This window comes from Phocoena phocoena, chromosome 2 (assembly GCF_963924675.1).
Source record: "Phocoena phocoena chromosome 2, mPhoPho1.1, whole genome shotgun sequence".
NCBI lineage: Eukaryota > Metazoa > Chordata > Mammalia > Artiodactyla > Phocoenidae > Phocoena > Phocoena phocoena.
Window position 1 is genome coordinate 39,260,032 of NC_089220.1, and position 27,751 is coordinate 39,287,782.

General features: G+C 37.3%; 1 protein-coding gene across 1 annotated transcript; it reads right to left on the reverse strand.

Annotated features, from left to right (window-relative positions):
• Positions 1 to 1,068: 1,068 nt before the first annotated feature.
• SNAPC1 (small nuclear RNA activating complex polypeptide 1) lies at positions 1,069 to 27,176 on the reverse strand. Its single transcript, XM_065872628.1, has 11 exons — positions 27,173 to 27,176; positions 25,685 to 25,822; positions 23,135 to 23,294; positions 22,831 to 22,971; positions 22,307 to 22,411; positions 17,529 to 17,687; positions 15,955 to 16,023; positions 15,181 to 15,243; positions 12,472 to 12,622; positions 4,097 to 4,195; positions 1,069 to 1,496 (listed from the first exon to the last, which is right to left on the reverse strand). The coding sequence occupies exons 2-11, from the start codon at positions 25,810 to 25,812 to the stop codon at positions 1,444 to 1,446; spliced, it is 1,128 nt and encodes a 375-aa protein (XP_065728700.1). The 5' UTR covers positions 25,813 to 25,822; positions 27,173 to 27,176; the 3' UTR covers positions 1,069 to 1,443.
• Between the last annotated feature and the right edge of the window lie 575 nt (positions 27,177 to 27,751).

Genomic DNA, 27,751 nt, shown 5'->3' on the forward strand with positions numbered 1-27,751 from the left:
TACCATCCGGAGGTACAGTTTCTTCACTGTACAAGTGAAATGATACCTTTTAAAAGTACTGTTGTGAAAAAAATAAGAGGGCAACTCACTGTGTTAGCTGTACAATGTCTGTAAACTTTAATGTTTATACAAACCCTAGCAAATAACCTGGTATACAAGTGGCCAATAATGGATCACAATGTTAGAATATTTAAACCCCAATGTTAGAATATTTAAACCCCAGAAGCTCTGCCCAATATCCACATCATGAAAACTGCCCTGTTAACAGAAACATCTGAAGTCAGGGAAAACAAGGCAAACAGTCAAGGGAAACAATTTTGTTTCACGGCTAATGTGACAGCACAGATTCTAATAAGCGAAGTTTTGTCTGGGCTAGTGTTAGTATTTTGATTTTAAAAGATTACACACGTTTTCACTCACGGGGCATTTGTAGAATTCCTGAATATACCACACTGGAAAACAACATGGAGTTTAATCAATTTTAAGACAGGCTGAGCCAGCCACATGATGTGAGATGGTCTGCTATCAGCAGCAATTCAAACACCACGGCTAAAGCAATCTCCGTTTAAATCTCTCAAATGATAAATTAACAGAGAGGCACAGTCATGAAGCTATTGAATTTTTTTCTTTAAGTACCAACTTTCTGTACCAGACACATTCTGAAATGTACATTACCACTCTTTTTTATTAGGTTTCATTAGAAATAATCAGTATTTAAATGTTGTACCTAAACAATGTATTGAGTAATCATATTATATGTATAACTGGACAAATACATACATATATCTATACCTACACAAACATACATGTATACATATAGACATGTTAGGCCAAAGAGAGCTTTAAAACAAGCACAAAAGAATACTTAATTGATTACAGAAGTAGAAACTGAGCTTCCTAAGTTATCAATCACATAAGTTACTGACCATATAAGTTTCAAACATTAAAAAAATAAAGCAAACAAGGCAAAAACTTTATTGCACTTAACAACGTAATATATAAAATAGTTAATATACATCATAAACAAACATTACCAAACTAGATATAAAATAATTAGCCATCTACATATAATAAACATTAATATTTCAAGAAAAAAGATTTTAAATAGAATAGCTAACACTTCCAGAACTGTACTAAGATAGTATAATAGCACAAAAAAGTTGTAGGAAATAGCAATAATCTGCAAATAACAGAATTATTTCTATTACATTCTAAATCCAAATTTTATCATTTATGCATATTTCACAAAAGATGTTAAAATTAAATTTTAGAGTAATACTCTAATTTTTTTGTACTTTTATTCTAGAACTATATTAAAGTATTGACATTTCAAAGAAATACCTACAGCTTCCCAGAAGAATTATTTTTAATACTGGTGGTCTTCCTGTTCAATACACAAAATATACATCTTTTCTTCTGTCAGAAAGCTCAAAATTAAGTACTCTACACCAGGCTCTTTGTTCTGTGTTTTCTTCTCCTCTTGGGTGCAGTGAACTCTGAAGACAAAAAATTAAGAAGCCTGTCAGGTCTAAAAATTATAATACTTAATTGATAATACACAATTAAACTATATAGGTTGGCATAATAATAAGAACACCTTCACAGCAAAGATACAAGAAATCTTAAACCTGACATATACATGACTTTTATCCTTCAAAATGATACTGCAGTTGTAAACGTACTACTGGAGATCCTAATCACCCTAAATGCTACTTGATAATAAGCTACTCTGAGGTTGTTTCATAGGGGTATGCCCTCCCTATACTTAGCATGGGCCCAGTATGCCAGAGCTGAAAGGTATCTGGGCCAGTGCTAAAAGAAAGTGACTAAGATTTCAATTGCTTTCCGATTAAACCTGAAAATGTAACCCACAACAGCAGTACCATACATCTTTTTGGCTACCATGGCAGATGCCATGACCAACACTCAAGTAAGTGTCCATCTAGAAACAGCTGTGAACCTAGAAGTTACTGATCACTAAAAACAAAGCAAATAACAGAAGACACAAAAACATGAAAATTATGGAAGACGTAAAAGAAAGGAATATTCCCCTCCAATGAAAACTGAAAGGAGAGTGACAGAAAAGGAATGAGAAAAGACAAAGAAAAAATTAAGAAGAAAAAGAAAATAGATTCCTGGAAAGAAGTGGCAGCAGGCCAAGAGAATGATGTCCAGAGTAAAGCAAGTCAGAGGCCTGGAGGAGACTTCTTTTAAGAAGATGACACTGATAAAATGCCTAATGTGCTCTAGTGTTTCAAGGGGAGATTTATACACTGAGGAAGAGTTTGGGGGGTAAATTAGTGATAAATACATAAAGAAACAAATTAATAAGGCAAAAAAATTATTAACTCTTTAAGGCAAACAATAAGTGTTCCGATTAAGGGAGAATCATAGTATATATCACATGGCCCTGCTGCTAATAATGTTTTGTAAAATGCTGAATACTGATATAACTAAAATAATAACCATACTGAGAGGGTGGGTGATAGGAAGTATCATGTGTTTGGATTGGGAGGTAAAGAATACATAAAATTATTATATTGTAACATCTTTGTATGGTGACAGATATAACTAGACCTGTCATGGTGATCTTTTTGTAATGTATAGAAATATCGTATCACTAAGTTGTGCACCTGGAACTAACATAGTGATGTAGGTGAACTATACTTCAAGTAAGAAAAAAAAGAATGTATTAAGGAGAACTAAATCCTTGCCTCCCTCAATAGATAATTCATAGAACTGAAACGTGAATAAGTGACAATATAAACATGTTATTTAGAAACATGGAGATCAACACCAAAATAATTATAAAAGAGTTGTCTCTAGGGAATAAAAATGGGAGTCAGAGTCAGAAGTCCGTGGTAATGAGTATTATAAAACTGTTCATTGTTAAATTCTGTGCTTATGTAATTATGATTTAATAAAAACCAAATTTTTAAAACTCACAAGCTGATAGATTTTAGAATGGGACTGGCCAGGCAGCCATAAAGGTATACATGTGTTTGATTGTTTACTCACAATAAAAGCTACCAGACAAAACCAGAAAGCAACTACAGTCTGAAACTCACAAGATTATAAAGGACCGTTTTATGCTGACATAGGCGAATCACAGAAGCAACTCAGATTTCCGAAGGAACAAATACTCTCTTTTAATTGTCTTTGTCTTCTATATGTTTCCATAGCACCCTGTTTCTTTACTACAAGGTACTGTGTTGTTTTTCTGCACACTAAACTGTAAGGTCCTCTGGGGCACAGACTGATCTGATTCATTAAACAGTAGTTACTTAGGTCCACTATGAGCCACTCCCTGTGCTCAGGTCTACACACACTGTGATCAAAATAAAATGGTTCTTAAACTCTTCTGCTATATATCTTTATATTCCCATAGCTACCTAAGCACTTGAAACAAAACAGGCACTCAGTAAATGCTTGCTGAATGAATACAGCGCCAAACGAAAACAAAGTCATTAGGCAGATCCTTAATATACATTATGTTCATTACCATTGATGGATTACCGATTATCAAGCCTAGCCTGCTATTATAACTTACTCTGTACGTTACTGTAATTATTACTAGAGATAATAATTATTTAAACTACTGTTTAACAAATACTACAAACGAATTAAGATCACAGCAATGCAAAAAGATGTAGCTATTTTAATTCATGTTGGGCAATTTACCACTTAGTTACAATCATCTCATAGGTGAAAATTTTACATTTACTAGAATTTGAAATTAAGTATTTTTTAACAATAAAATCTTTTAAAAAGTTATATACAGTAATTCACATTTTGTGACCTTTGCCCTTTGTTAGAAATACACTTCAGACACCATCACAATTATGGATATTCATTTACTAATAATGATATTTTCCCTATCCTTCACCTCTCACCTGGACTGACCCGTGCCTCTCCATATCCATTCATTCACTGTATTATCACTTACTTTTAAGTGTCATGATTAACAGTCTGATTAACGCCAAGATTCTCCAATGCACCAAAGTTAAAGCATCACAGGAACACACAGCCAACTGTCATGCTCTTCAAGGGCTCTAAACGATGCTCTGCAAGTAGTTTGATAAAATTTCATCTGTACCTGTTTCACTAAAACGTTCATTCTCCTCTTCCTCTTCTGTAATTACAGGCATACTCAGACTTAAAGATTTATCTTCCGTATGTACATTTTGCATGTCACCTGGAAATAGTTGAAAAAATGATTTTATACGAAAATAAAGAATGCTAATCTTTGAAAAAAAATTTTATATAAATAATGACATTATTATAATAACAAAAATTAGATATTTAAACTAAAAGCTAAAATTGTAATGGTAAACAGAAATATGCATATAAAACTACCTATCTTTTTAAAAAGTGTTAATAAATTTATAATATATTTATACCTATGTTTTGAAAACAGTCTCTAATCCTTCCATTAAAGTAAACAGAGGAAAAAGGAAGAAACAAAATTAGCCAAACATAGATATATTATTCAATCTTTATCACACACAGCATAGGTTATATCTGCAGACATCAGGGAATAATCATGTGTATTACTTCAATTTTATTAATTAATCACCAATGTAATTCTAAAGTTAATAGCCTTGTTTTTTTTTTTTTAAAGAGTGATATGGATTTAATGACAAATATTCCGTATTGGTTGCTGAACACCAGAATGCTGTCCAAGGAACCATCATTAAATAAAACAACCTGAAAATAAGGCAATTCTCACATACACAAGTGCGCACACACACAAAACCTGTTACTTTTAGGATCATTAAATTATTCACTATTTTCACAAACAGCTGTGAAATCACATTACAGTGAAGGAAAATGTGCACAAACTTCAGAAACACAGTTCAGATTGCCTATGAACACAGGTTCTTAATTCGTACTTTTTCACATATGTACAGCCTCCTGATCTTGAAGAGGCCACGTGATAGCCTTGTTTTTGAATGCAGACACACTTTCCTGTATCACCACATATGTTCTACAAGATATATTTCTCTTAGTCAAAATTTCCCAGTAACGTTCCATTTTCCAAAACATTGGAGGTTTTCTACATCAACTTTCTGTTGCTTGAAGAAATATCCTAATCAAATTATCAAACACCGTTGTCCTATCAGGTCTCACTGAGCACATTACTTCCTTGTCCCAGTAGCAACCGCCCCCCACAGTCACTCTTTGATCCTTACGCTTCTCCACAACACTTACACCACCTCATATCTTAATATATAATACATAGTAAATGTAAGCTTCACAAGGATAGACTCTGGTTTGTTCAGGTTGATGTATCCCCAGTACTTAGAAAAGTGCCTGCCATATACTAGAGCCTCAATAAACTATAAATATGGATTCAACTATCTTATAACACAGTATTTCACAGAGTGTATATGTTAATAAGTACCTGCCAGCACAGGAGACAAGAAATTAAATGAAGATGAGTTTAAGCTTTCTGCTCTGAACACATGTATTCTGGGATCTTAATGGGATGCAGATTTTATGGAATGAATAGATTGCTCTAGATGCAGTTGAGTAAACTGTAGCAATAAACTTCCATTTTAAATGCAATTCAAACTTAATAAAATAATACCAATTTCCCATTAAGTTATTAAAATAGAATTTTACCTTTACTTGGAAGTCCTAAGTATTAGATACAATAATTTTTTTACATGATTTTTAAGATGACAGATAATATTTTAGGAAATCTATTTCCATATCTAATAACATTTTTGGCAGTGGAGGGGGGTGGATTTTGAACCTATAAAAATGTTCAGTTGTTCACAAGATTATAATCAGTACAATCTACCTCAAATTACTAATATTGTTCTTTATAATCTTGTACCATGGGCATCCACATCAACTATTAATGATTTTTTTAAATCCACATTTACAACCTAACAGAATCTATCCAACAATGTCAAGGGAAGGATTTCTGAGTTAAAAACTGTCACTGAGAAAAAAAAACCTTCATCTAGTCACATGATGATTAACTACATTTTGAGATCTATTTCTACATTAAATGAGTAAGTTTAAAAAAGAAAATCAGGGCTTCCCTGGTGGCACAGTGGTTGAGAGTCTGCCTGCCAATGCAGGGGACACGGGTTCGAGCCCTGGTCTGGGAGGATCCCACATGCCGCAGAGCAACTAGGCCCATGAGCCACAACTACTGAGCCTGCGCGTCTGGAGCCTGTGCTCCACAACAGGAGAGGCCGCGATAGTGAGAGGCCCGTGCACCATGATGAAGAGTGGCCCCCGCTTGCCACAACTAGAGAAAGCCCTCGCACAGAAACGAAGACCCAACACAGTAAAAATAAATTAATGAATTAATAAACTCCTACCCCCAACATCTTCTTTAAAAAAAAGAAAATCAGTGTTCTAAAAGCTCTGAAAAACAAAATACAATGCTTCACCCACTTATCACATAGCCAGGAACCAAGAAGTGAACACAGAACTTCAGGATGTTTATCTCAAAGTCCACATATTAAATAAAAGCTCATGAACTTCAGTCACAGATATGTTCCTCAGGCCTTTATCCAGAACATAATTACATTTATTTATGTATGAATAATGGCAAACCCATTTCTTAAAACCAGTACAGTTAAGAAGCAGCAAAAATAAATTACATTTATGTAGGAATAATGGCAAACCCATTTCTTAAAACCAGTACAGTTAAGAAGCAGCAAAAAGGGAAAAAAATTGCTACAAGCCTGCACACTGAGAACAGAATGAAGACACCTACCACAACAAATGTGACAGAAAAACATAAGAACTGACGAAGTCCTGCAGCACAAAGCCGTAAGTATAAAGGTCAACTGACCCACACACTTAAGCTATTTGATAGGATCATTATATTACAAAACCCAGTAAAATAACATGCTAATGATGATAACCTTGAATCATAAAAACTAAATTATGTTCAGGATACATAGTTCTAGAAAATAGGAGAGCACAAAATACATGTAAAAAATAATAAATGCACATTGTAGAAAACAAGAAATATACAGAGAAGAATGTAGTATGTTTTAGAAAGATATCAACCAGAATAATTAACCGTTTAAAAAGTAAATTTTGACATTTAAATAATTAACCTCAGTTATCCACACAACTAATTCCTCAGAGGCTGTCAGTTCAATAGTTTTACTCTGCTCGAAGCTAATCATGTGGAATGCAATGATAAGTAATAGACAATTGCTCAATCTCGATACATACAACTATAGGACATGCATGCAGCTAGAATACAACAATTACTTAAGTGCGTGTCTAACTGGAGCTCCAGATCCACATTTCCAATTACCCGAGAGACAGCAAATATGGCAGTTAAAGATTCAGACTTGGATTCAAACAGACTGCCATTCAAGTCTCAGCTCTATTTATTAGTTAGGTGACCTTGGACGTGTGAAAAAAGTTCGGCAGATAATAAGCGTTACATAAATAATAGTTGTTATCATCTTCACCATCATGTATCACCATTATTATTACTGATGTTCTTCCAGAAGCATGCGTGTTATGTTCTAGGAATGGTGAACAGGTATAGTTGAAGCTTAAATAATACAAACTTGGGTAAATCCTATTAATATACTTGAGCACCTATTTACGTGCTAGACAGCTGTTACAGAAATTGAGCCTAAAAAGGCAGATTGGGGCAAATTCTCCCCCCAAATGAAATCTTCATTCTGTGATCCTTATTCTATTAAAGTCACAACATCCCCCAGTTGCTTAGGCATTAAGCATCTTTGTCTCATCCCTCTCCACCAGCCTAAATATTTGGTTACCTGTAGATATCCATTGGCTTTCCTGTTAATCTGCTTATCTAATTCCTACAGCCACCTGGCCAGATCCTCATTACTCCTTAACAGCCTTTTATTTAGTGTTCCTATTTTCAGTTTGTTCCCACCTACCTTCCATACTACTCCCAGATTGATTTTCTTCAAAGAAAACTGGTCATACCACTTGCTTGCTCAGAAGTGACTCCCCTCTGCCTACTGAATGAAGTCCAAACTTCTTGGTTCCACATTTAAGGCCTGGTCACAATATAATCCTCAACGTATCTTTCCACGTTAACAGTAACTCTTCAACACATCCTTTATGCTCCAGGCAAAACGGGCCCCTCAGGGCTTCCCTGGTGGCGCAGTGGTTGAGAATTCGCCTGCTGATGCATGATTGCATCAGCATGCATGATGATTCGGGGCTCGTGCCCCGGTCTGGGAAGATCCCACATGCCGCGGAGCAGCTGGGCCTGTGAGCCATGGCCGCTGAGCCTGCGCATCCGGAGCCTGTGCTCCACAACGGGAGAGGCCACAACAGGGAGAGGTCCGCGTACCGCAAAACAAAACAAAAAAATAGGCCCCTCACATGCTATACTTCCAACTACCTTGCCTCTTTTCATGCCAATCCCTCTACTTGCCTTAGTCTAAGGAATTATTGTTACATTTGTTTGTTTTTTAATCTTTGGGTTTTTCCTGATTACAATACATATGGTTATCACATAAAAGTCAAACAGAAATTTATGGGCTTAGAAATTTCCCATCCCTGAGAACTAATCATTGTTATATGCTTCTAGATTTCTTCAATGATATATATTGTACTTCTATCTACATTTTTTTAATTGAAGTATAGTTGATTTACAATGTTATGGTGTACAGCAAAGTGATTCAATTTATTTATATATATATATATATATATATATACAAACACACACTCACACATATGTACATATACATATATATACACACATATTGTTCTTTTTCAGATTCTTTTCCGTTACAGTTTACTACAATATACTGAATATAGTTCCCTGTGCTGTACAGCAGGACCTTGTGGTTTATCTATTTTATATTATAGTTTTGCATCTACATATATATTTATTAACAAATGAATCGTACTCTTCCTTAAAAAAACATTTTCACTAAGCAATGTATCAATATATTTTGGACATATTTTCATGTCAGTATATATAGAACTTTCTCCAGCTTTTTAATAACTGTAAAATACTCCTTTACATGGATTTTTCAACGTTAAACATTTTTTCAATGTTAAACATTTGAGTTGTTAACAGTCTTTGTCAATAATCCTGCAATGAATGTCCTGTGTGTTTTTGTCATTTGTAAAGGATAAATTCCTAGAAACTGAATTGCTAAGTTAGAAGGCATGTCCATTTAAAATTGATTAAAATCAATTGACAGATGATTTCAAATTGCTCTCTAAAAAGGATGTGCTAATTCATTCTCCCACTCAAATTCAGATTTTACCTCCGCACACTTTCACTATCAATGGGTATTCAGTTACCTTTAATCTTTGCCAATATAAAAAATTACATGAAAATCATGTTTTAAATTACATTTCTTTCATTATTAATGAAATTAAATATCTCTTCATATGCATGGTAACCACATTTTGTTCATGAATTGCCTGTTCATGACCTCAGCCCATTTTTCTAAAGGGTGGTGGTCCTTTTCTTGCTAATTTATAACAGCTCTCCTAAAATTAAGAAGTTTAGCATTAATCTTATGTGCTGCAAATGGTTTTACAAGATCTTTTGCATTTTATGGAATATAAGACACCTCTTTTTGAAAAAACTATGAAATCAAAAATACTTTTCTACTTTGAGGAAATGAACTTTTAATTAAAGAGAAACTTTTTAGTAAGCACTTGAATCTTTTTTTTTTTTTTTTTTTTTGCGGTACGCGGGCTTCTCACTGCTGTGGCCTCTCCCGTTGCGGAGCACAGGCTCCGGACGCGCAGGCTCAGCGGCCATGGCTCACGGGTCCAGCCGCTCCGCGGCATGTGGGATCTTCCCGGACCAGGGCACAAACCTGTGTCCCCTGCATCGGCAGGCAGACTCTCAACCACTGCGCCACCAGGGAAGCCCAGCACTTGAATCTTTATTAAGATGAAGAATAACAAATTACCTCTGCTTCAGAGGAGCGACAAAGCTGGTTACCTGGAATAGTTGAGTTACAATTAAGGATCTAATTCAGATCACATTTTAGTGTACTTTCTTTCTCATGGGTTAAACCCTCCCTAATACACCTCGGTAAATTCAATAACAAACCTCAGCCATCCTTAAAAGTTAATTTCAGAGTTTATGAAAATGTTTTCGGTAACTACATTAAGTAAAAAATTATGGCTAGTGAAAGAAGTGATATTTCATAAGTTACGTGTGTCCAACATTTCAGATGAAAAGGAACTTTCATTTAAGTTCTTTCCTAGCTTGCACTCGGCTCCTCCGTTTCAACTGCATAAAAAAACTTTTCCAGACGTTTAAGAAAGCAGCTTGACCAACTACCTCTGGGCTGCACTTGTAAGAAATAAGGTGGATAATTAATAAAAAAATGCTTGTGGGCTTCCCTGGTGGCGCAGTGGTCGAGAGTCCGCCTGCCGATGCAGGGGACACGGGTTCGTGCCCTGGTCCGGGAGGATCCCACGTGCCGCGGAGCAGCTGGGCCAATCAGCCATGGCTGCTGAGCCTGCGCGTCCGGAGGCTGTGCTCCGCAACGGGAGAGGCCACAACAGTGAGAGGCCCGCGTACCGCAAAGAAAAAAAAAAAAAAAAAAAAAAAAAAAATGCTTGTGCAGGTTTCTAAACCTAAGTATCTTTGATACCTTAGAAAAAATCTACCAGAGGTTACTTTTTTAAATATGATCAAACTAATCAATCCTTTCCTCATATCCTCTGTTTTGGTTTGGTTTTGGTTGAATTAATATATAACTACCATTTTTAGTGCGGTACAGAGCTAGGAGTTTGGATAAATGCATAGTTGTGCAAAATATTGAACACAGAACAATTCCATCGCACCAAAAATTTCCCTTGTGCCCTTTTGCAGTCAACACCTCCCTCCACCCCCAGTTCCTAGCAACCAATGATCTTTTTTATGTCTCTGTAGATTCACCTTTTCCAGAATGTCTTATAAATGGAATCATATCGTATATAGCCTTTTCTGTGTCTCATTTCTGTCACTTAGCACAGTGCACTGAGATTCATCCATGTTATTACATGTATCAGTAGTGCCTTTATTCCCGAGTAGTACTGCACCGTATGGTTATACCACGGTTATACAATGACCAGTTGAAGATATTTAGGCTGACTGCAATTTTTCACAATTATGAATAAAACTGCTATAAACTTGCATAGAAATTTTTGTGTGAATATAAGTTTTCATCTCTCTTGGGTAAATACCAAGGAGTAGGACTGCTGTGTTATTTGGTAAGTATATGTTTAACTTTATTAGAAACTGCCAGTTTTCCAGAGTGACTATACCTTTCTGTATTCCCACCAGAAATATATGAAGGTTCCACTTGGACCTAAAACATTTACTATCTGGCCCTTTACAGAAAGTGTGCTGACTCCCTACATCTGGAGGATATTTTTTTAAATCAAGAATGGATGCTGGATTTTATCAAATGTGTTCTTGGGTAACTATTAAAATGAATTCACATTTTCCCCTTTAACCTATTTATATGGCAAATTATATTGATAGATTCCTAACTGCACCATCCCTGCATCTCAGAATGAATGTACACAGTCAAGTTGTTTTGTATCTGAGATTCTTTTGATACATAAAACTTAGGATTTTTTCATTAATACTTATAAGTGAAATTAGTCTAACAGTTCTCTTCACAATATCTGCTAGCTGTGTAAAGAAAACTAAAAACATTCTCCTTCTGAAGTATTTCTTGATTATCCTTAACAAATGTGGTATCTCCTCTAAATTCTCAATGCACTTCAAGCGTTAAGTTACGGAACTGATCATATCTGGACTGTAGTAAAGGTATTTGACTTCAGTTCTCCCTCCGCTGCCTCAATATAGGAAAAAAATATGTTACAAGGCTATAACATATCTTCATATACTGCTACAGTGGCTCTGTGTTTCTTATATTAGGCACTAAATATTTACTATGTTTCTAATGCTCCTTTTTTTCCACCTGAGCCTGTTAATCAGATTCCAACTTTATGTATGGTGAACATATACTATTTGTGCAATGCTTAAAAATTAAACTTTTTGAGTATATAGTCATTTTTTTAAAAAACCAAATACCAAAAGTAATTTTACAGATAAACTATTTCAAGAGAAAAGCAGGTTCAGCTTAGCTAGTGAAGCAAATGGAAAATACAGTTTATAGAATGTATTACTTATCATACCTTATTCTACACATAAGTTTGATTCACACACAAAAATTACTAATAAAGTATGCTCCGTATAATTCTGGATTGATTCTATAACTATCTAACTATATCACTTTGGACAAGTTATTTAACCTGTATGGGCCTAAATTTCATCATCTATGAAATGATGAATTTGATGACTCCTAGAGTCCCTTTCAGTAGTAAGATTCAAAGAATCTAAGATAATTTATTTTTAATATTAAATCTCACAAGGTTTTTAAACAAGTAATCCTTTTTAATAAAGAAAACATGGTGAGAGGAGGTTGTAAATAAGACCTGTTTTCCCTTTTTTAAGTCTCAAAAAGTTACCTCTGTTTCCGGAAGACATCTTCCCCCCTGCTGGTTTCAATGTCTCTTTGTTTATTCTTTTCCTAGTTGCTTTGGTTTGTCCTTGACTAGATGCAGAATCAGAGTCAGAAGAATCAAGTTTGACCTGACGATGCCTTCGTGACTTGGATGCCTAAATAGTTGCAAATCCAATTAATTACAATGAATCGCAAAATGAACCCAACTGACAGGTGATTTAGGGAACAACAAAACAGACAATCAAAGATGACGAAAGATTCACAGAAATACTTGTCATAAAGTACTTTACCATGATACTAGCTTGGTTAATACCTGTTACATGTATATACTCTTTTAGCTTTACAACAGGAAGAGTTCCCTGCAGCTGTCATCCTCATCTGCCCAAACGGAGTTAAAATATCCTTGCTGGGTTAAACTGTTGCAGTTGCATGGCTGGGAAATGGAGGTGTAAAGGACAAGTACCGCCATTTTTACCACCTGATAACCTATTCTTTTCTTCTAACAACATTTTACTTTCCTTAGTTAGCACCATGTACTTCAAATGGAACTACTTTATGCCTGGCTCTACGAATGGCCATGTGGCCCCGATCTAGTCAAAATGAGTTTCACATTCCCAGGCCACCATGATTTGTTCAGGGGTGGGTGTGTGATGTGCGTCATAGCTGATATAACTCAATTTTAGAATTTTGTTTAACTATTAGAAAGGAAAATTCTCCCTTTCCACTGAACCGAAAGCTGGGAACATGCAAGGCTGGAGTTGTCACGAATCGCACTTGAAGGCAATGAAAGCAACATAAGAGGTGAGAAACGGAGGGACAGTCCAAGCACTTTTTAGTTATATCAGTCAATAAATTCCCTTATTTGCTTAAGCAGAGCCCTGACTACAGGAGTTTTCAATGAATGTCATATATGTGGTGCAGGTATTAACAACAGTTTAAAAGCTACCATGCACTGTATGTTAATTATACCTCAATAATTTAAAAAACTACAACTATGCAATAACACACTCATAACAATTTATGGGGATTATAATTTAATTGTTTAATAATTTTTTAAAGTATTTCATAATGTCTTAAGAAATACATTAAACAACAATTAGCTTATATAATATGGAAATAGTTCTGGTTTAAATGAATTTGGAATAATTAATTTATTGTCCTTGATGCTTTCATTCAACAATATTTTGTACTCAATTTACTGTAGTACAGCAAATATATAACACTTAACTAATCTATAGTCACTTTTAATTTTTTCGTTTATTCCTTTTTATTTCTACAACCAGAGAATGATAGTAGTTTCCCACAGAATAAAGTCATTTTTAGATTCATAAAAAAAAAAAACAACAGAAAAAAATACGAGTTTATTGGTGCTCCTTCCTGAAACCCCACTAAAATGAGAGGAAAGGAATAAAAATGAATAAACTCACAAAACGGAGATAACAGGAAACAATGCAGCTGTAAACAAATCAACAAAATTTTGGAAGTGTAAAAGTGATGGCTGACTTAGAATGAAGAAAGCTGAAATCTAATTGCCTGTATTGAGGAAGTCTACAAGGAAAGCTGGTCCAAGTGGATCAGAAATTGGGGTCATCAGAAGTGGGACTAAAAAAACGGGTAGATATATGAAAAATCTACATAGGGAATAGTATCCCATTTAGCAGCCTCAAAGCTGAACATCTGACCTCTTCCTGTAGAAAACAGGAGGCTTGCTCTCTGGAGAGGCTAAATCAGAGAAGCTGAAGGCTTGAGGAAACCAGTATAGCTAAGAAGGGGATAAAGCCTCTTACTAGAAATAGGTGGGTTGAGTGAAGCCTCTAGAAGGAACTGTGAGCCTGTTGGCAGATTCTCTGTAGGCACCCAAAACATTGGCAGCTGGGCTTATTTACCACTTTCCTCCCCCAGGCAAGGGAATGGAAGCCTGCTCTCTGGTAAAAATGACTAGATCCAAGAAAAGCATGGAAGCTAAAAAGCTATATCTCCACATGACCACTCTTAATGATCTGAGGATCTTCAAACGTTTGAAAAAAGCCAACAAAATGAATGACAGAGAATGGAATAAACAAAAATAAAAACTCTGGGGAAAAAGGAGGAAACTTCAAAAAACTAAATAACATCCTCAAGCATATAAGCATATTGCATCCAGAAAAACAAAAAGATAAAGAACACATTTTTTAAGTAAGAAAAGATTCAGAGAACAAGAAAAAAAATCTTAGTAATCAAAAAATATCAGCAGAAATAATAAAAACGCAATATAATGATTCAGAAGATAAAGTTTAAGAAATCTCTCTGGGGCTTCCCTGGTGGCGCAGTGGTTGAGAGTCCACCTGCCGATGCAGGGGACACGGGTTCGTGCCCCGGTCCGGGAAGATCCCACATGCCACGGAGCGGTTGGGCCCGTGAGCCATGGCCGCTGAGCCTGCGCGTCCGGAGCCTGTGCTCCGCAACGGGAGAGGCCACAACAGTGAGAGGCCCGTGTACCACAAAAAAAAAAAAAAAAAAAAAAAAAAAAAGAGAAAAAGGTGAAGATGGTTGCCTCTTGAGATCAGAAGTACAGGGGCAGGAAGTGGTAGAGCAGGAGACTGCTGGATTATATAAACTTTCCAGTATTATTAGTTAAAACTATGCACAAGTGTTACTTTGATGAAAAAATTAAAACGTGACTAAAAAAGCATCACATAAATTTCTAAATTACCTTATTAAAGAAATAACTTACCTCAACAAAAACTGAAAAGGCCCTTGATTTGATTTTCGCTAATGATTCTGCCCTTTCACTTCTCTGTAAGTAAAAATAAACAGGAAAGGGAAAAAGTTAAAACACACAAACACTGAGTGAAATTATGAATTCCCAATTATTTTTTTATCAGAAATAAGATTTGAGACAGAAGGTAGGGTAAAAGGAACTAACATTTATTGGACATATATTAAGTAAAGGCATATAAACATGCACTACTTTCTAACAGGTGCCATGATAACATCCCCATGGCTGTGGATTGCTTTCATTCAGGATCTAAGGAGGATATGAATGAAATTCCTGGTGACCAGGCCATTCCCTCCTCATCTTCCTATGCCCAAAGATCGCTCCTTGCCTCATGCACTAAGATGGATGAAAACTCTGGAGACAGAAAGCAGTAAATAGTAGCTTGTGCTCCACACTGGCTGAAAGGCTGAAAAGACATAGTATTACAAAAGCCTTACTCTGCCCCTGTCAGGACTGAGGACACCTTCCACCACCATCCTTCCCTCTCCCTGCTGAAAACTGTGAACATCCCACTCCCAATCTATAACTGGCGTGGTCTTTCACAAGGTTTCCAGCAGAGAACAGGCTAGCCCTTCATAGAACCCATGTTACAGAATTTTCTGAGATATGTATTAGAATACTGACCATGGGACATTATGGTTAATATACAGAATCACAGCCACACATAAAATGAAAAGAAGCTAACCAAACTATTGCCCCATAAGCAATCATATAGTGAATTTTTCTGACCTCTAACTGTTGTGAATTTCCTTCACTCTTTTCTTCTCCATCTTTAGCTTTCAATTTTAAGGATAGATTCTGAAAGATCAAAAAAGTTATATTTATACATTTACAATTCAAACCAACTAAAAATTAACTGAAAATCAATTTCAGAACAATGAAAACCATTTACTTTAATTACTAAAAAACTAAAAGAATATTTCACAGTATCAAAACATGGTTCACCACCTGACATTAAGATCGTGGTTAGGTTAAAGAAGAGTTACAAAATTCATCAAGAAAATACCTAAATCCTCCTAACTAATGAAAGATGACATGCACTTTATGTGGTAGTGAGAAAGCTGGTTTATTCTCCTTTCCTCCAGGTTTTCAAAGGTCTTAGTAATGCTCATTAAAGAGAGTTGTTAAAAGACAGCACTACAATAGATGTTTACGTTAAGTGTCTAGGTCGCTTGTGCAACCCATTTGTAGCACTTAAAGTATTCAAACATTCTAAAATGTGCTCTCATTAAAATAAATGTCCGGAGAGGAAGCAAATTATTTCCTTCTTCACAAGGCTGTTATCTCATCACTTTCCTTGTTTATCTTTTCTAAAATTGAGTTTTGAGCCATCTCCCTTTACATATTCCAAAAAGTAGCAACGAATCACTCTGAAAAATGCTATATAATAATGCCTATCTAGCATTTGTGAAAACACTAACACATTATCAAACACATAGTAAGTAATCAGAAATTACTTATTTTTTCCTAGAAGTATTTAGTAAAATTAGATGGAGTAGTGGTTTCAAAAGTAAATTTAGCAAGGCCTGTCTTCAGGTTTCCAGAGTAAAAGTTTCTCTAGCTGAAAAGGCTAATATGGAATATGGGCAGTTCTAGCATCAGTATTTGGATCAGAAAACTAAATGGAAGACTTGTGTTGATGCGATTTGTAAATGGATAAAGGAAGGCAGGAAACAGAAAGCACATGCTCTGTCACAATGGGAGAAGCCATCACTCAAGTCTAGCTGTCCACTGCCATGCAGCAAAGTAGGACCAGTGTTACCAAACCTCTCACTTTTAACAGAAGTTGGATGTCTGGAATTTTAAGTTAAGTCCACAATATTTAAATGTTGGTAATTAATTCAAATTTTTTAAATATTAGGAACAATGCTATGCAAAGAAAAAAAAAAAGTACGTGCAGGCTTTGGCCCAAAGACTGCCAATGTGTAACCTCTGGAGAATGCTAAATTATAAAGATTGTAATAAATCCATGGTACACCAAGACTATTTATTCCTCTATAATTATGTACACTACATAGTGTACGTGTGAGTGTATAATGGATATCATTTAGCTATATATTACATAATGACAATGATTAATTATAACTAATAATATGCTATATAATTACATATAAAATCCATTTGTAAGATTAAATAAGATCACATGGCTAATAACTGGCAAAGCTGATACTAAAAAAGTAAAGCACTCGAGATCTTAGCTTCACAGGAGGTAGCCACTAAGCAAGGCTGCCTCTCAACGTCCTCAGTCACGTATAGCCAGTCACGTATGATGCAAACGCAAAGGTGACATATCAGTTACAAACCTTTCTGTCTTTGTGCCATTGCTGATGCTCCAAAACTATGTTCTTGATATTGTCAAAAAAATCATCCTTTATCAAGCTGAGGGCTTTGTCTGGATTGGATCTATCAGCTGAAATTATATGTTTCATTCTCTGATAATGGTCATGAACATTCAGCATTTCCTAAAAGTGAAATGATGAGTGCTTTAATTCAATTTTCAAGGAGAAACTTAAAGGCAAAACCATAACAAAATAAAATCACCTTCCAAAGTGACAGAGTTGAAAAGGAATAACATACTACAGTATATTGAAAATGATATAATTATGCAAACTAGTACAACATTATTAATGAAGAGTCTGCTTTCCAGAAGTATGGAATCATTGAGCTCAACTCAACAAACATTAGGCAATACACACTGTATGCAGAAACGATGGGGAGAGACTAGTTAACATAAGATTGCATTCCTGGATGTAACAAAAATTATTTATAGTATAGCATACCTTTAAGTATTACTCCTGATAACTAAGATCACATTTTTATTTCATATTGTCACATGAAGGATATTTACACAGTTCTTTATGCTCAGCTGGAAATTCCTATCTAATGACTCTCTCCCAATCCTCCACAGACATGGGCTGACGTTCACAAATCTCAAAGCTCTGTGCCTGTCCCCATAAGCTTCCTCATTACCTCAGTGATAAGATTCAAGATTAAATGAAATAGTGATTTATGACACCATTTGAGGCATCATTTATTAGACCTTCCTCCCCCAGAAAACTCCAGACAAATGGGCAGGTATACAGGGTAAAGAGAAAGGTAGCACAAATACGGCAGGTGGACTTAAGAATCACATAAAACCAGCACTGGGACTTGGCTCACAGACCAGCAGAGAACTATCCATCACAGATGGTCAACAACCTCTGAGTCAACCCCAAGACAGGCTACTCAATGCATTTCTAGGAGATTTTGATGGACTCCATCGATATCTGCTGAAGCAATTCAAAACTGCTCAGGAGTGGCGAGTGCTCACATATGCAAGATCTTCAAGGGGGAAGAGTGTCCAGACATGGGAAGCCCCTAACTTTTTACATGGTACAATGTGCTATATTCCCATTATTTTACATGCACTACAATACAGGGCAAAGACCACTAGCTGGACCTGGTTTTGAGCCTGAATTCCGTCACCTGCTAGATTGTGACCTTGAGCAAATCCCTCAGTCTAAGAATCACGTTCCACATTTGTACAAAATGAAGTAATGACGCCTAATGCACTATAAAAGTATTAAGTGAGCTTATACAAGTGGCAGTATTCTGTATGATGTAAACCACTATACAAAATCAAAGGATTAATAAATAAAAGACAGTGTATGGGCTTTGGAGCTTTACACACCTGGACATTCAAATCCAGTGTCTGTGTCTTACTTTATGCAAATTACTCAACTTCTTGATCCTCAGTTTCCTTGTTTTAATTTTTATTTATTTATTTATTCTTATGGCCATGCCACACAGCATGTGGGATCCTAGTTCCCCGATCAGGGATCGAACTCGCGCCCCCTGCAGTGGAAGTGCGGAGTCTTAACCACTGGACTGCAACGAAGTCCCTCAGTTTCCTCGTTTTTAAAACTGGGAAAATACTATCTCTTCTGCAGGGTTATTATGATGATTGGTGAGATAACATACAAAAAACATTCAGCATAGTTCCTGGCACATGGTGAATACTGAACATGTAATGCCATTAATATAATTGTAAATATAAATGAAGAAACAGATTCAAAAGTGAAATGATTTGCTAAACGTCATATTTAAGTAGCAGAGTTGGAATTAGAAGGCAGATGCCTTAAAAAAATTGTAATTATGTATGGTGATGGATGTTGACTAGATTTACTGTGGTCATCATTTGGCAATATGTACAAATATCAAATCCTTATGTTATACACCTGAAACTAATATAATATCAATTATACCTCAATTTTTTAAAAAAATCAGATAATTTGATTCAATATCCTATTCTCTTGTTTTATTATACCTCCTTAACCACAAAAGAGAACTAATGAGCAGCAGAATCATGACCAGAATTCAAGTATGCTGACATGAAGACTTAATTGCATTTGTAGGCAGTAGAAGGAAAATAGAAAAGTATTAAATTTAGGGATTATCAGTGAAAATGGGTCATGGTCTATGCTAGGACAGGACAAATAAAGCCCACACAGGTATTGAAGGAAAAGGCTACCAAAGATAAAGATGCCAGATAAAGTCAGGATGACTTCACACAGACTACTCCATTCTCAGAAGCTTCTAGGAATAGGCATTTCATAGCCTGGCCCTTCTGACCCTCCTCTCAAATCACCCTAAAGGATATGGCTTTGTGCATCACCCCAGCTCTGTTCTCTGAAATCTCCCATACCTGCTTGCCGACATATACAATTTATTTAACAGAGGAATCTTTAATTCAACACATTGTAGTAAAAGAGCTTAAAATGAAGAAAAAAAAAAGTTTAGCAATGTATGTTGAAAAAAATTAACATTCTACCACTAGTCAACAATCAAAAATTACAACCAACTGGGTTCAAATCATCTTCTTTTCATTGGGAGAATACTGATAAGAACAACATCTTACTGTTACAGAACATTCTCTGCCTCTCTCTTTATAATTTACATCAGTACTTCTTGGCAAATCCTTTCTGGTATCCCAGCATCTTTCACTCTCCGCGACGGCTATTCCAAACTTTCTCAGTTCTTAGTTCTGGCGGGAGGCCTCTTAAAGTTCAGGCTATCGGGTCTGTTTGCCTTCTACTTCTCTTCTTCACAACCAATTATAGGAATCCATTTTCACCTCCTTCCCGAAGGTTTCAAAGGAAGAAGTGCCTTCTCCTGCTCAAGGCTAATCTCTCCACCAGGCTCTTGGTCACAGACCCACCACCTCACAGCAGGGACTGTGCTGCTTCTCTTCTACACAAACCCTCCTTCTAACTGGCTCCTTACCCCAAACCTAAATATACACTCTAAGCCTCTCCAATCTCTAAAACTTCTAAATGATTCCCCTCTGCCAAAAAGACAAAATACAAATTCCCTCTATTACACAAAGTTCTTTTCTCACATTTATTTTTCTACATAATCTTCTCCCACTTCTTTCTTGCTCAGCTGCTAGAGGGCAAAGATCCTAATTCTTGTTATACTTCACGAGATGTCTGCAAATGATATACACAAAACATCTTGTAGAGCTCCTGCACTATACCATGTCTTTAGATATTTAGCAAACAATTTCCCTCTAACTGAGTAATTCTTACCATTTGGGGGGACATGAATACCTTTGCGAATCTGAGGATAGAGTACCTCACCCTAACCAAGTGTCCATACGTATAATAATTTTCAATACAATTTAGGGGGGAAAGGGATCCATGAACCTTTCAAGGCCATCCATGGACCCCAGATTAGCAATTCTTGCTCAAAAATAAAGTCAGTATACAGAGCACTTTCAAAAATCAATTTGCTATCTGAATTAGAAAATCACAGATGCAACCTAACGGCTGAAGTTATTAAAACACGGCAGCACCCAGAACACAGAGAAACATTTGAGCAAATCAAAGATCTGATCCCTCTTTCATTCCTGATATAGGAAAAGACTGAACAGGGTTCAGGGGAAAAGCAGTAACATTTACTAAAAAGAGTCTCTACTATGTGCTATAGGCCACACTCAGCACTCTTCAGGTACAAGTCGGTCTCGATTCTTACAACTGGATGAAATAAGGGTTGCAATCCTAATATTAAAGAGGGGGAAACTAAGGCTCAAAGAAATGAAAAGTACATGACTAAGGCCCCCACCTGCTCGTGCTCGCTCTGCACACTCTCTGTGTACGTATGAATCCATTCTTTTGAAAAGAGAATGGATCACTGATCAGAAGGCTGCAGCCCTATAGTGAGGTTTTGTTTTAACCTCAGGGCAACATTTCCTCTCAGGTAAAACTCTGTATCACTACTTATCAATGCAAAAGAAGATTTTTCTCAACACCGCACAACTCAAATAACATACCAAAATATATGAGATGGAAAAGCTGTTTTAAGACCGTACCCCTTATCCATTATTCTTTTTTTTTTTTTTTAATGTATTTATTTATTTATGGCTCTGTTAGGTCTTCGTTGCTGTGTGCAGGCTTTCTCTAGTTGTGATGAGCGGGGGCTACTTTTCATCGCTGTGCGCAGGCTTCTCATTGTCGTTGCTTCTCTTGTTGCAGAGCACAGGCTATAGGCGCGCGGGCTTCAGTATTTGTAGCACTTGGGCTCCGTAGTTGTGGCTTGTGGGCTCTAGAGTGCAGGCTCACTAGTTGTGGCGCACAGGCTTAGTTGCTCTGCGGCATGTTATCCATTATTCTTGACTTCAAATTTTCGTTTCATCGAAATAGCTTCACTGTTTTCAGTGGTGGGTTTTTACACAAGCATTGTAAAAAGGAACTTAGGAAATGAACACATATTATTAAAAAAAATAATGTCACTAAATTCTTGTTTTATGACCTATCTAAAGTCAAATACAAATGGTGGTTTCAGGATTTGAATCTAAATATCCTTAGTCCGAGACAAGTCTTCTACATCTTTCTGTTTCTCACTGTGTTTCAAGATTTGTTCCAGAAATTTTGATATATTTAGGATGTAACATTCCTGACACTTTAGAGAAAGGAATAGCATTCTATGATTGGTTAAAAGCATTAGAAAAGTTTTCAGTATCCAGTAGATGAAGGTATAACCTCAATATGTAGTTAATAAAACAATTTTTTAAAAAAATTCAGGAACATAAGAACAAATTTACCTCTAGTACATCAGAAGTGATAAGTTTCATTACATGATCACTTGGGTCCTTAAAGTCTTCAGTAACTTCAGGTCGTTGAATTTTTTTCTTCATTCTGTATGACAGCTAAATAATAATGAATGTCTTTAAAATAGATGTCTTTTATAAAATATATTTTAAGTACTGAAATAAGTAAGCGAGCAGCAAAAACTGTCTATCAGTAAACATGGATTAAAAAAAAGCAGCTCTAAGTATATATTTATTAAATAATCCATGTTTCAAAGACTGTTAGACTTTTGAAATAACGCAACTTGTGGGATTTTAGTTCAGCGACCAGGGATTGAACGAAGCCCTCGGCAGTGAGAGCGCGGGGTCCTAACCAATGGACTGCCAGGAATCCCCAACACTGTTTCCTATTTTAAGAAGCCTTTCTTCGAGTATTGGAAACTATATAATAGTCTTTCCACTTTCTGGAACTTAGATACTTTATGGATAATAAAGCATAATTTCTCATTTTGAGAAACAATCTATTTTAGATAACATACCAATGTAGGCATTGCTGTAAAGTGAAATGCTCTGTCTAGTCGTAGCTTCCTAAAAATATAAGCTGCATCAAAATGTTGTGCATTTATCAAATCTTGCTGAAATTTTAAAATTTCATCCCAATCCTTCACGGCAACTCTAATCTGCAAACAAGAGGAATAAAAAAGTTGTTAGTAAATGTAAATCTTTTTTCACAAATGTATTATAATTTTGAAGCACTGGCATTTCTATTTAAATCAGTTGGTTGTGAAAATATTGTACCTGTTTCATATTTCTGCTGGAAGAAAACAACTCACCGAATATTACCTTTTGTTTTGGTTGACACAGTTGGGTGTTATATAATCCATACAGCAGATACAAAGCACAAACTCTGATCTGGAAGGTGTATGGAGGTAAAAAATATCTCCAAGCCAAAGCCAAAGCTTCCTTTGTAAACGTGTTCTTTTCTAAATTTCTCATTCTACCACTAGAAAACAAAGAGAAAATATATTATGGCTGTGAAAAAAAATAACAGAAGAGGTATATACTTGTTTAAATAGCAGCTGCTAGAAAGTGGATGGGCATTCCACATCTGATCCCCTCATGATTTAAGCACGAAGACCTAATTTTCTGCTGTGCTTCTTACACTGAGACACTAGGTAAACATGATGCATCTTCCTAAAGCATCAAATTTATTGCTGAACTGGGAGCAAAAGGAGTGGGGTTATAAATTATCACTGGTTAATAATTTAAAATATTTAATATATAAAATAACCATGGTAGGGGGTTTCTCTGGTGGCGTACTGGTTAAGAATGCGTCTGCCAATGCAGGGGACACGGGTTCGATCCCTGGTCCGGGAAGATCCCACATGCCGTGGAGCAACTAAGCCCATGCACCACAACTACTGAGCCTGCGCTCTAGAGCCCACGAGCCACAACTACTGAGCCCACGTGCCACAACTACTGAAGCCCGCGCGCCTAGAGCCTGTGCTCCACAACAAGAGATGCCAACACAATGAGAAGCCCGCGCGCCACAATGAAGATTAGCCCCCACTCACCACAACTAAAGCCTGCACATAGTAATGAAGACCCAAAGCAGCCAAAAATAAATAAATAAATATATTTTAAAAAAGAAAGAAAGAAAGAAAGAATTGGGGTAACCCCAGAAAATTTTTTCTAAACTACCACTTTTCCCAAGAGGGATACAGTGAAAGATCATGGGTTTCAGAAACAGTAAGACACACTGGTTTCAATATCTACTCTACCACCTAGTTGCGTGATCATGGAGAAATTACTTAACCTTCTTAAACCTCAATTTCCTCATCTATAAAGCAACGATAATTACTGATCTCAGAGTTGTTCTAGGGATTAAATACAGCTCTAAATGCATTACATTTACTACCATTAAAAAAAATTAGTTCCTCTCCTTTCATTAACTGTACAACAAACAGTTCTCCATTCTCCATCCCCTACAATGTACAAACTACACAGGTAGTTATTTTACATCAACTAAGACAAAAGAGAGAACGTTTACACTTTATTCAGCAAAACACAGAGTTTTAATCACAAGGACTCATTCATTCAGTCAATTATTTAGCCTTTTCAATATTGTAAGTATTATGCTAATGAAATACCAGATTCATCCAGTCACTGTCCTCACAGAGCTCAATCTAGTGGAAGGTAAATTTAAAAATAATAATAATAACAGTGAATATTTATTGAGCACTTAGAGTGCACTTACCATATAATCACAGTTAGTGGACTCTGATCACATTCAGGCAGTTGGACTCCATTATCTATGCTCTTAACCACTACACTATACCGCCTTCTGAACTACACACTTATAATAAAATGTGGTTAAGTCAAGAGATAGGTCTTCCCTGGTGGCGCAGTGGTTGAGAGTCCACCTGCCGATGCAGGGGACACGGGTTCATGCCCCGGTCTGGAAAGATCCCACATGCCGCGGAGCGGCTGGGCCCGTGAGCCATGGCCGCTGAGCCTGCTGCGTCCGGAGCCTGTGCTCCACAACGGGACAGGCCACAGCAGTGAGAGGCCCGCGTACCGCAAAAAAAAAAAAAAAAAAATGTCAAGCGATAAAATAAGCACAAAGTGCTACAAGAGAAAGAGAGCATGAACACCTTATTTAGTCTAGAAGGGCAAAGGAGGCCTTCCCTGAGGAACTGTCATGTGGGCTTAAACCTGAGTGAAGAATAAGGTACCCAGGCAAAGGGAGCTGGAGGTAAAGCTCTAGGCTGAGGAAACGCCTGTAGAGGGCCGCGTGCGGACGCTGCAGCAAGAAAGCGAGTGCATGGAGTGGACTGGTAGATGAAGCTGCAGCGATGGGCAGAGACCAGTCACGAAAGCTCCTGCCAGCCATGTTAGGGAATTTGATCTGCACCCCAAGGGCAATGGAAACCACTGAAGAGTGGGAAGCAAGGATGTGAACTGAGCAAATTTGCACTTTAGAACTTCGGCGGTTGTGTGAAAAATGAAATCATGCAGGGTTTTGTCTTTGCTTGTGTGTTTGTTTTTGTTTTTAAACATGGAGTTCTAGGAAAACGAGACTAGAGGAGGGCAAAAGATGGTGACCAAGGTCCGGGTGAAGCAGTGGAGGTAGAAGAGTTTAGAAGGGCGGCCAAGTAGAGGTATACGTATTCGGGAGGAGGCCGCAAATGGAAGGAACTCAAGCCAACGAAATCGCCCAGGGGAAGCGCGCGGCCAAGTACAAGTGAGAGCTCAGGGGAGATGGAGGCAATGTTCAGAGACTGCCGCCTTTCTCAGCCCTTCCCAGGTGCGGCGAAGCGAAGGGGAAGGAAGAAACCTGTCACGCCGCCTCTGAGCGGGGAGGCAGGCGGGTAGTGGACAAGAAACACCCACCAGAAGATGGTCCCGAACTTCATACTCCTCCAGAGGTCGGTGAAGTCCTCGAAGCGCACGCTGTCCATCTCCTGGAAGCGGCTGAGCAGCGCCTCGCAATCTGCCTTCAAACCTGCAGCAGCCCCCATAGCTGCAAAGCTAGGACGCCACGCGCGGTCCAGCAGCCGATGGTAGCCGAGGAAACCAGGCTCTGAGCCCCGCCCCCTACGACAGGACGCACACACCCTCCGTGATATCCGGCCCCGTGACGTTATATCCGGCCCCGGCAGCTCCACCTCCAGCCTGGTCCGCCCAATACCGCGCGACGTTAACTGCTCCTGCGTCGTCGCATTTGCTTTTAGCAGCTCAGCTGTCTTAGAGTAGGATGGACGTGTTTAATTTCAGTAGAGAAGTTTACATCTCAAGTGGCCTGTGAGCCCAAGAAGGATTTTAGGTCAACGTGAGGCTAGCTTGTACAAATCGATATTACCCTTACTGTCCCTCTCCTTTAAGGTAATCCTAGAGTGACAGAAGTCAAGTTTTACAGCTAAGGAGGAAAAATTCCTAACCTCAAACCACCCTCACGGGGAAAGAGGATCTAAAGAGGGTTTACTGAGAAGCAGACTGGACTAATTCTCTTACAGTCTGTACCCACATAATACGGTGCTTACTGTGTGGCTCTCGTTGTATCGCTGACAGTCTTCTGCAGCCACTCTTGAGAAGCTCTTCTAAACATCTCCCCAGCACCACCACAATCTAGCACAGTACTTAGCAGAAAGTACTGTATCGGCTTTATATATACTTAATTGATTATTTGGTTGAATTGGTCCTGTGTGTACACACCATCTCCTAGCTTCTCTCAGGAGCTAGCTATCAAGTAGTATTTTGTACCTTTCACTATTTCTCTGATGGCATGTCATGCTATTCTTACTCTTTAGGAGAGATATCCAAAAAACACAAGGGTTTTCTGTCTGTAGATGCGGTTCAACTCACTTAACTTTCCTGATATTGATCTTTTGTTAAAAAAAAGTTTATGTAATATGCATTACAGGAAAACTTACGTAACATGTCTGAGTAAAAAGCATAGCAGGAATACAAACACGTATGTACCTTCTACCTGTATAGGAACCAGAACATGACCAACACCCATCACATCAATCTTTAAATTCCTCCTCTAACCTATTCTCCTGCCTCTGCCATTAGTTTGGTAATGACCACCTTATTTTGTTTCTCATTCTCTTGTAAATATTTTATCACACGTGTACGGATCTCTAAACAATATATTGTTTAGTTGTGGTTGATTTTGAACTTTATTAAAATGGTATTGCAATTTCTTTCTTTCTTTTTTTTTTTTTTTTTGCAGTACGCGGGCCTCTCACTGTTGTGGCCTCTCCTGTTGCAGAGCACAGGCTCCGAACGCCCATGGCTCACGGGCCTAGCCGCTCCGCGGCATGTGGGATCTTCCCGGACTGGGGAAAAAACCCGTGTTCCCTGCATTGGCAGGCAGACTCCCAACCACTGCGCCACCAGGGAAGCCCCCTCATTGTAGTTCTGATTTGCATTTCTCTAATGATTAGTGATGTTGAGCATCCTTTCATGTGTTTGTTGGCAATCTGTATATCTTCTTTGGAGAAATGCCTGTTTAGGTCTTCGGCCCATTTTAGGATTGGGTTGTTTGTTTTTTTGATATTGAGCTGCATGAGCTGCTTGTAAATTTTGGAGATTAATCCTTTGTCCGTTGCTTCGTTTGCAAATATTTTCTCCCATTCTGAGGGTTGTCTTTTCGTCTTGTTTTTGGTTTCCTTTGCTGTGCAAAAGCTTTGAAGTTTCATTAGGTCCCATTTGTTTATTTTTATTTCCATTTCTCCAGGAGGTGGGTCAAAAAGGATCTTGCTGTGATTTATGTCCTAGAGTGTTCTGCCTATGTTTTCGTCTAAGAGTTTTATTGTGTCTGGCCTTACATTTAGGTCTTTAATCCATTTTGAGTTTATTTTTGTGTATGGTGTTAGGGAGTGTTCTAATTTCATTCTTTTACATGTAGCTGTCCAGTTTTCCCAGCACCACTTATTCAAGAGGTTGTCTTTTCTC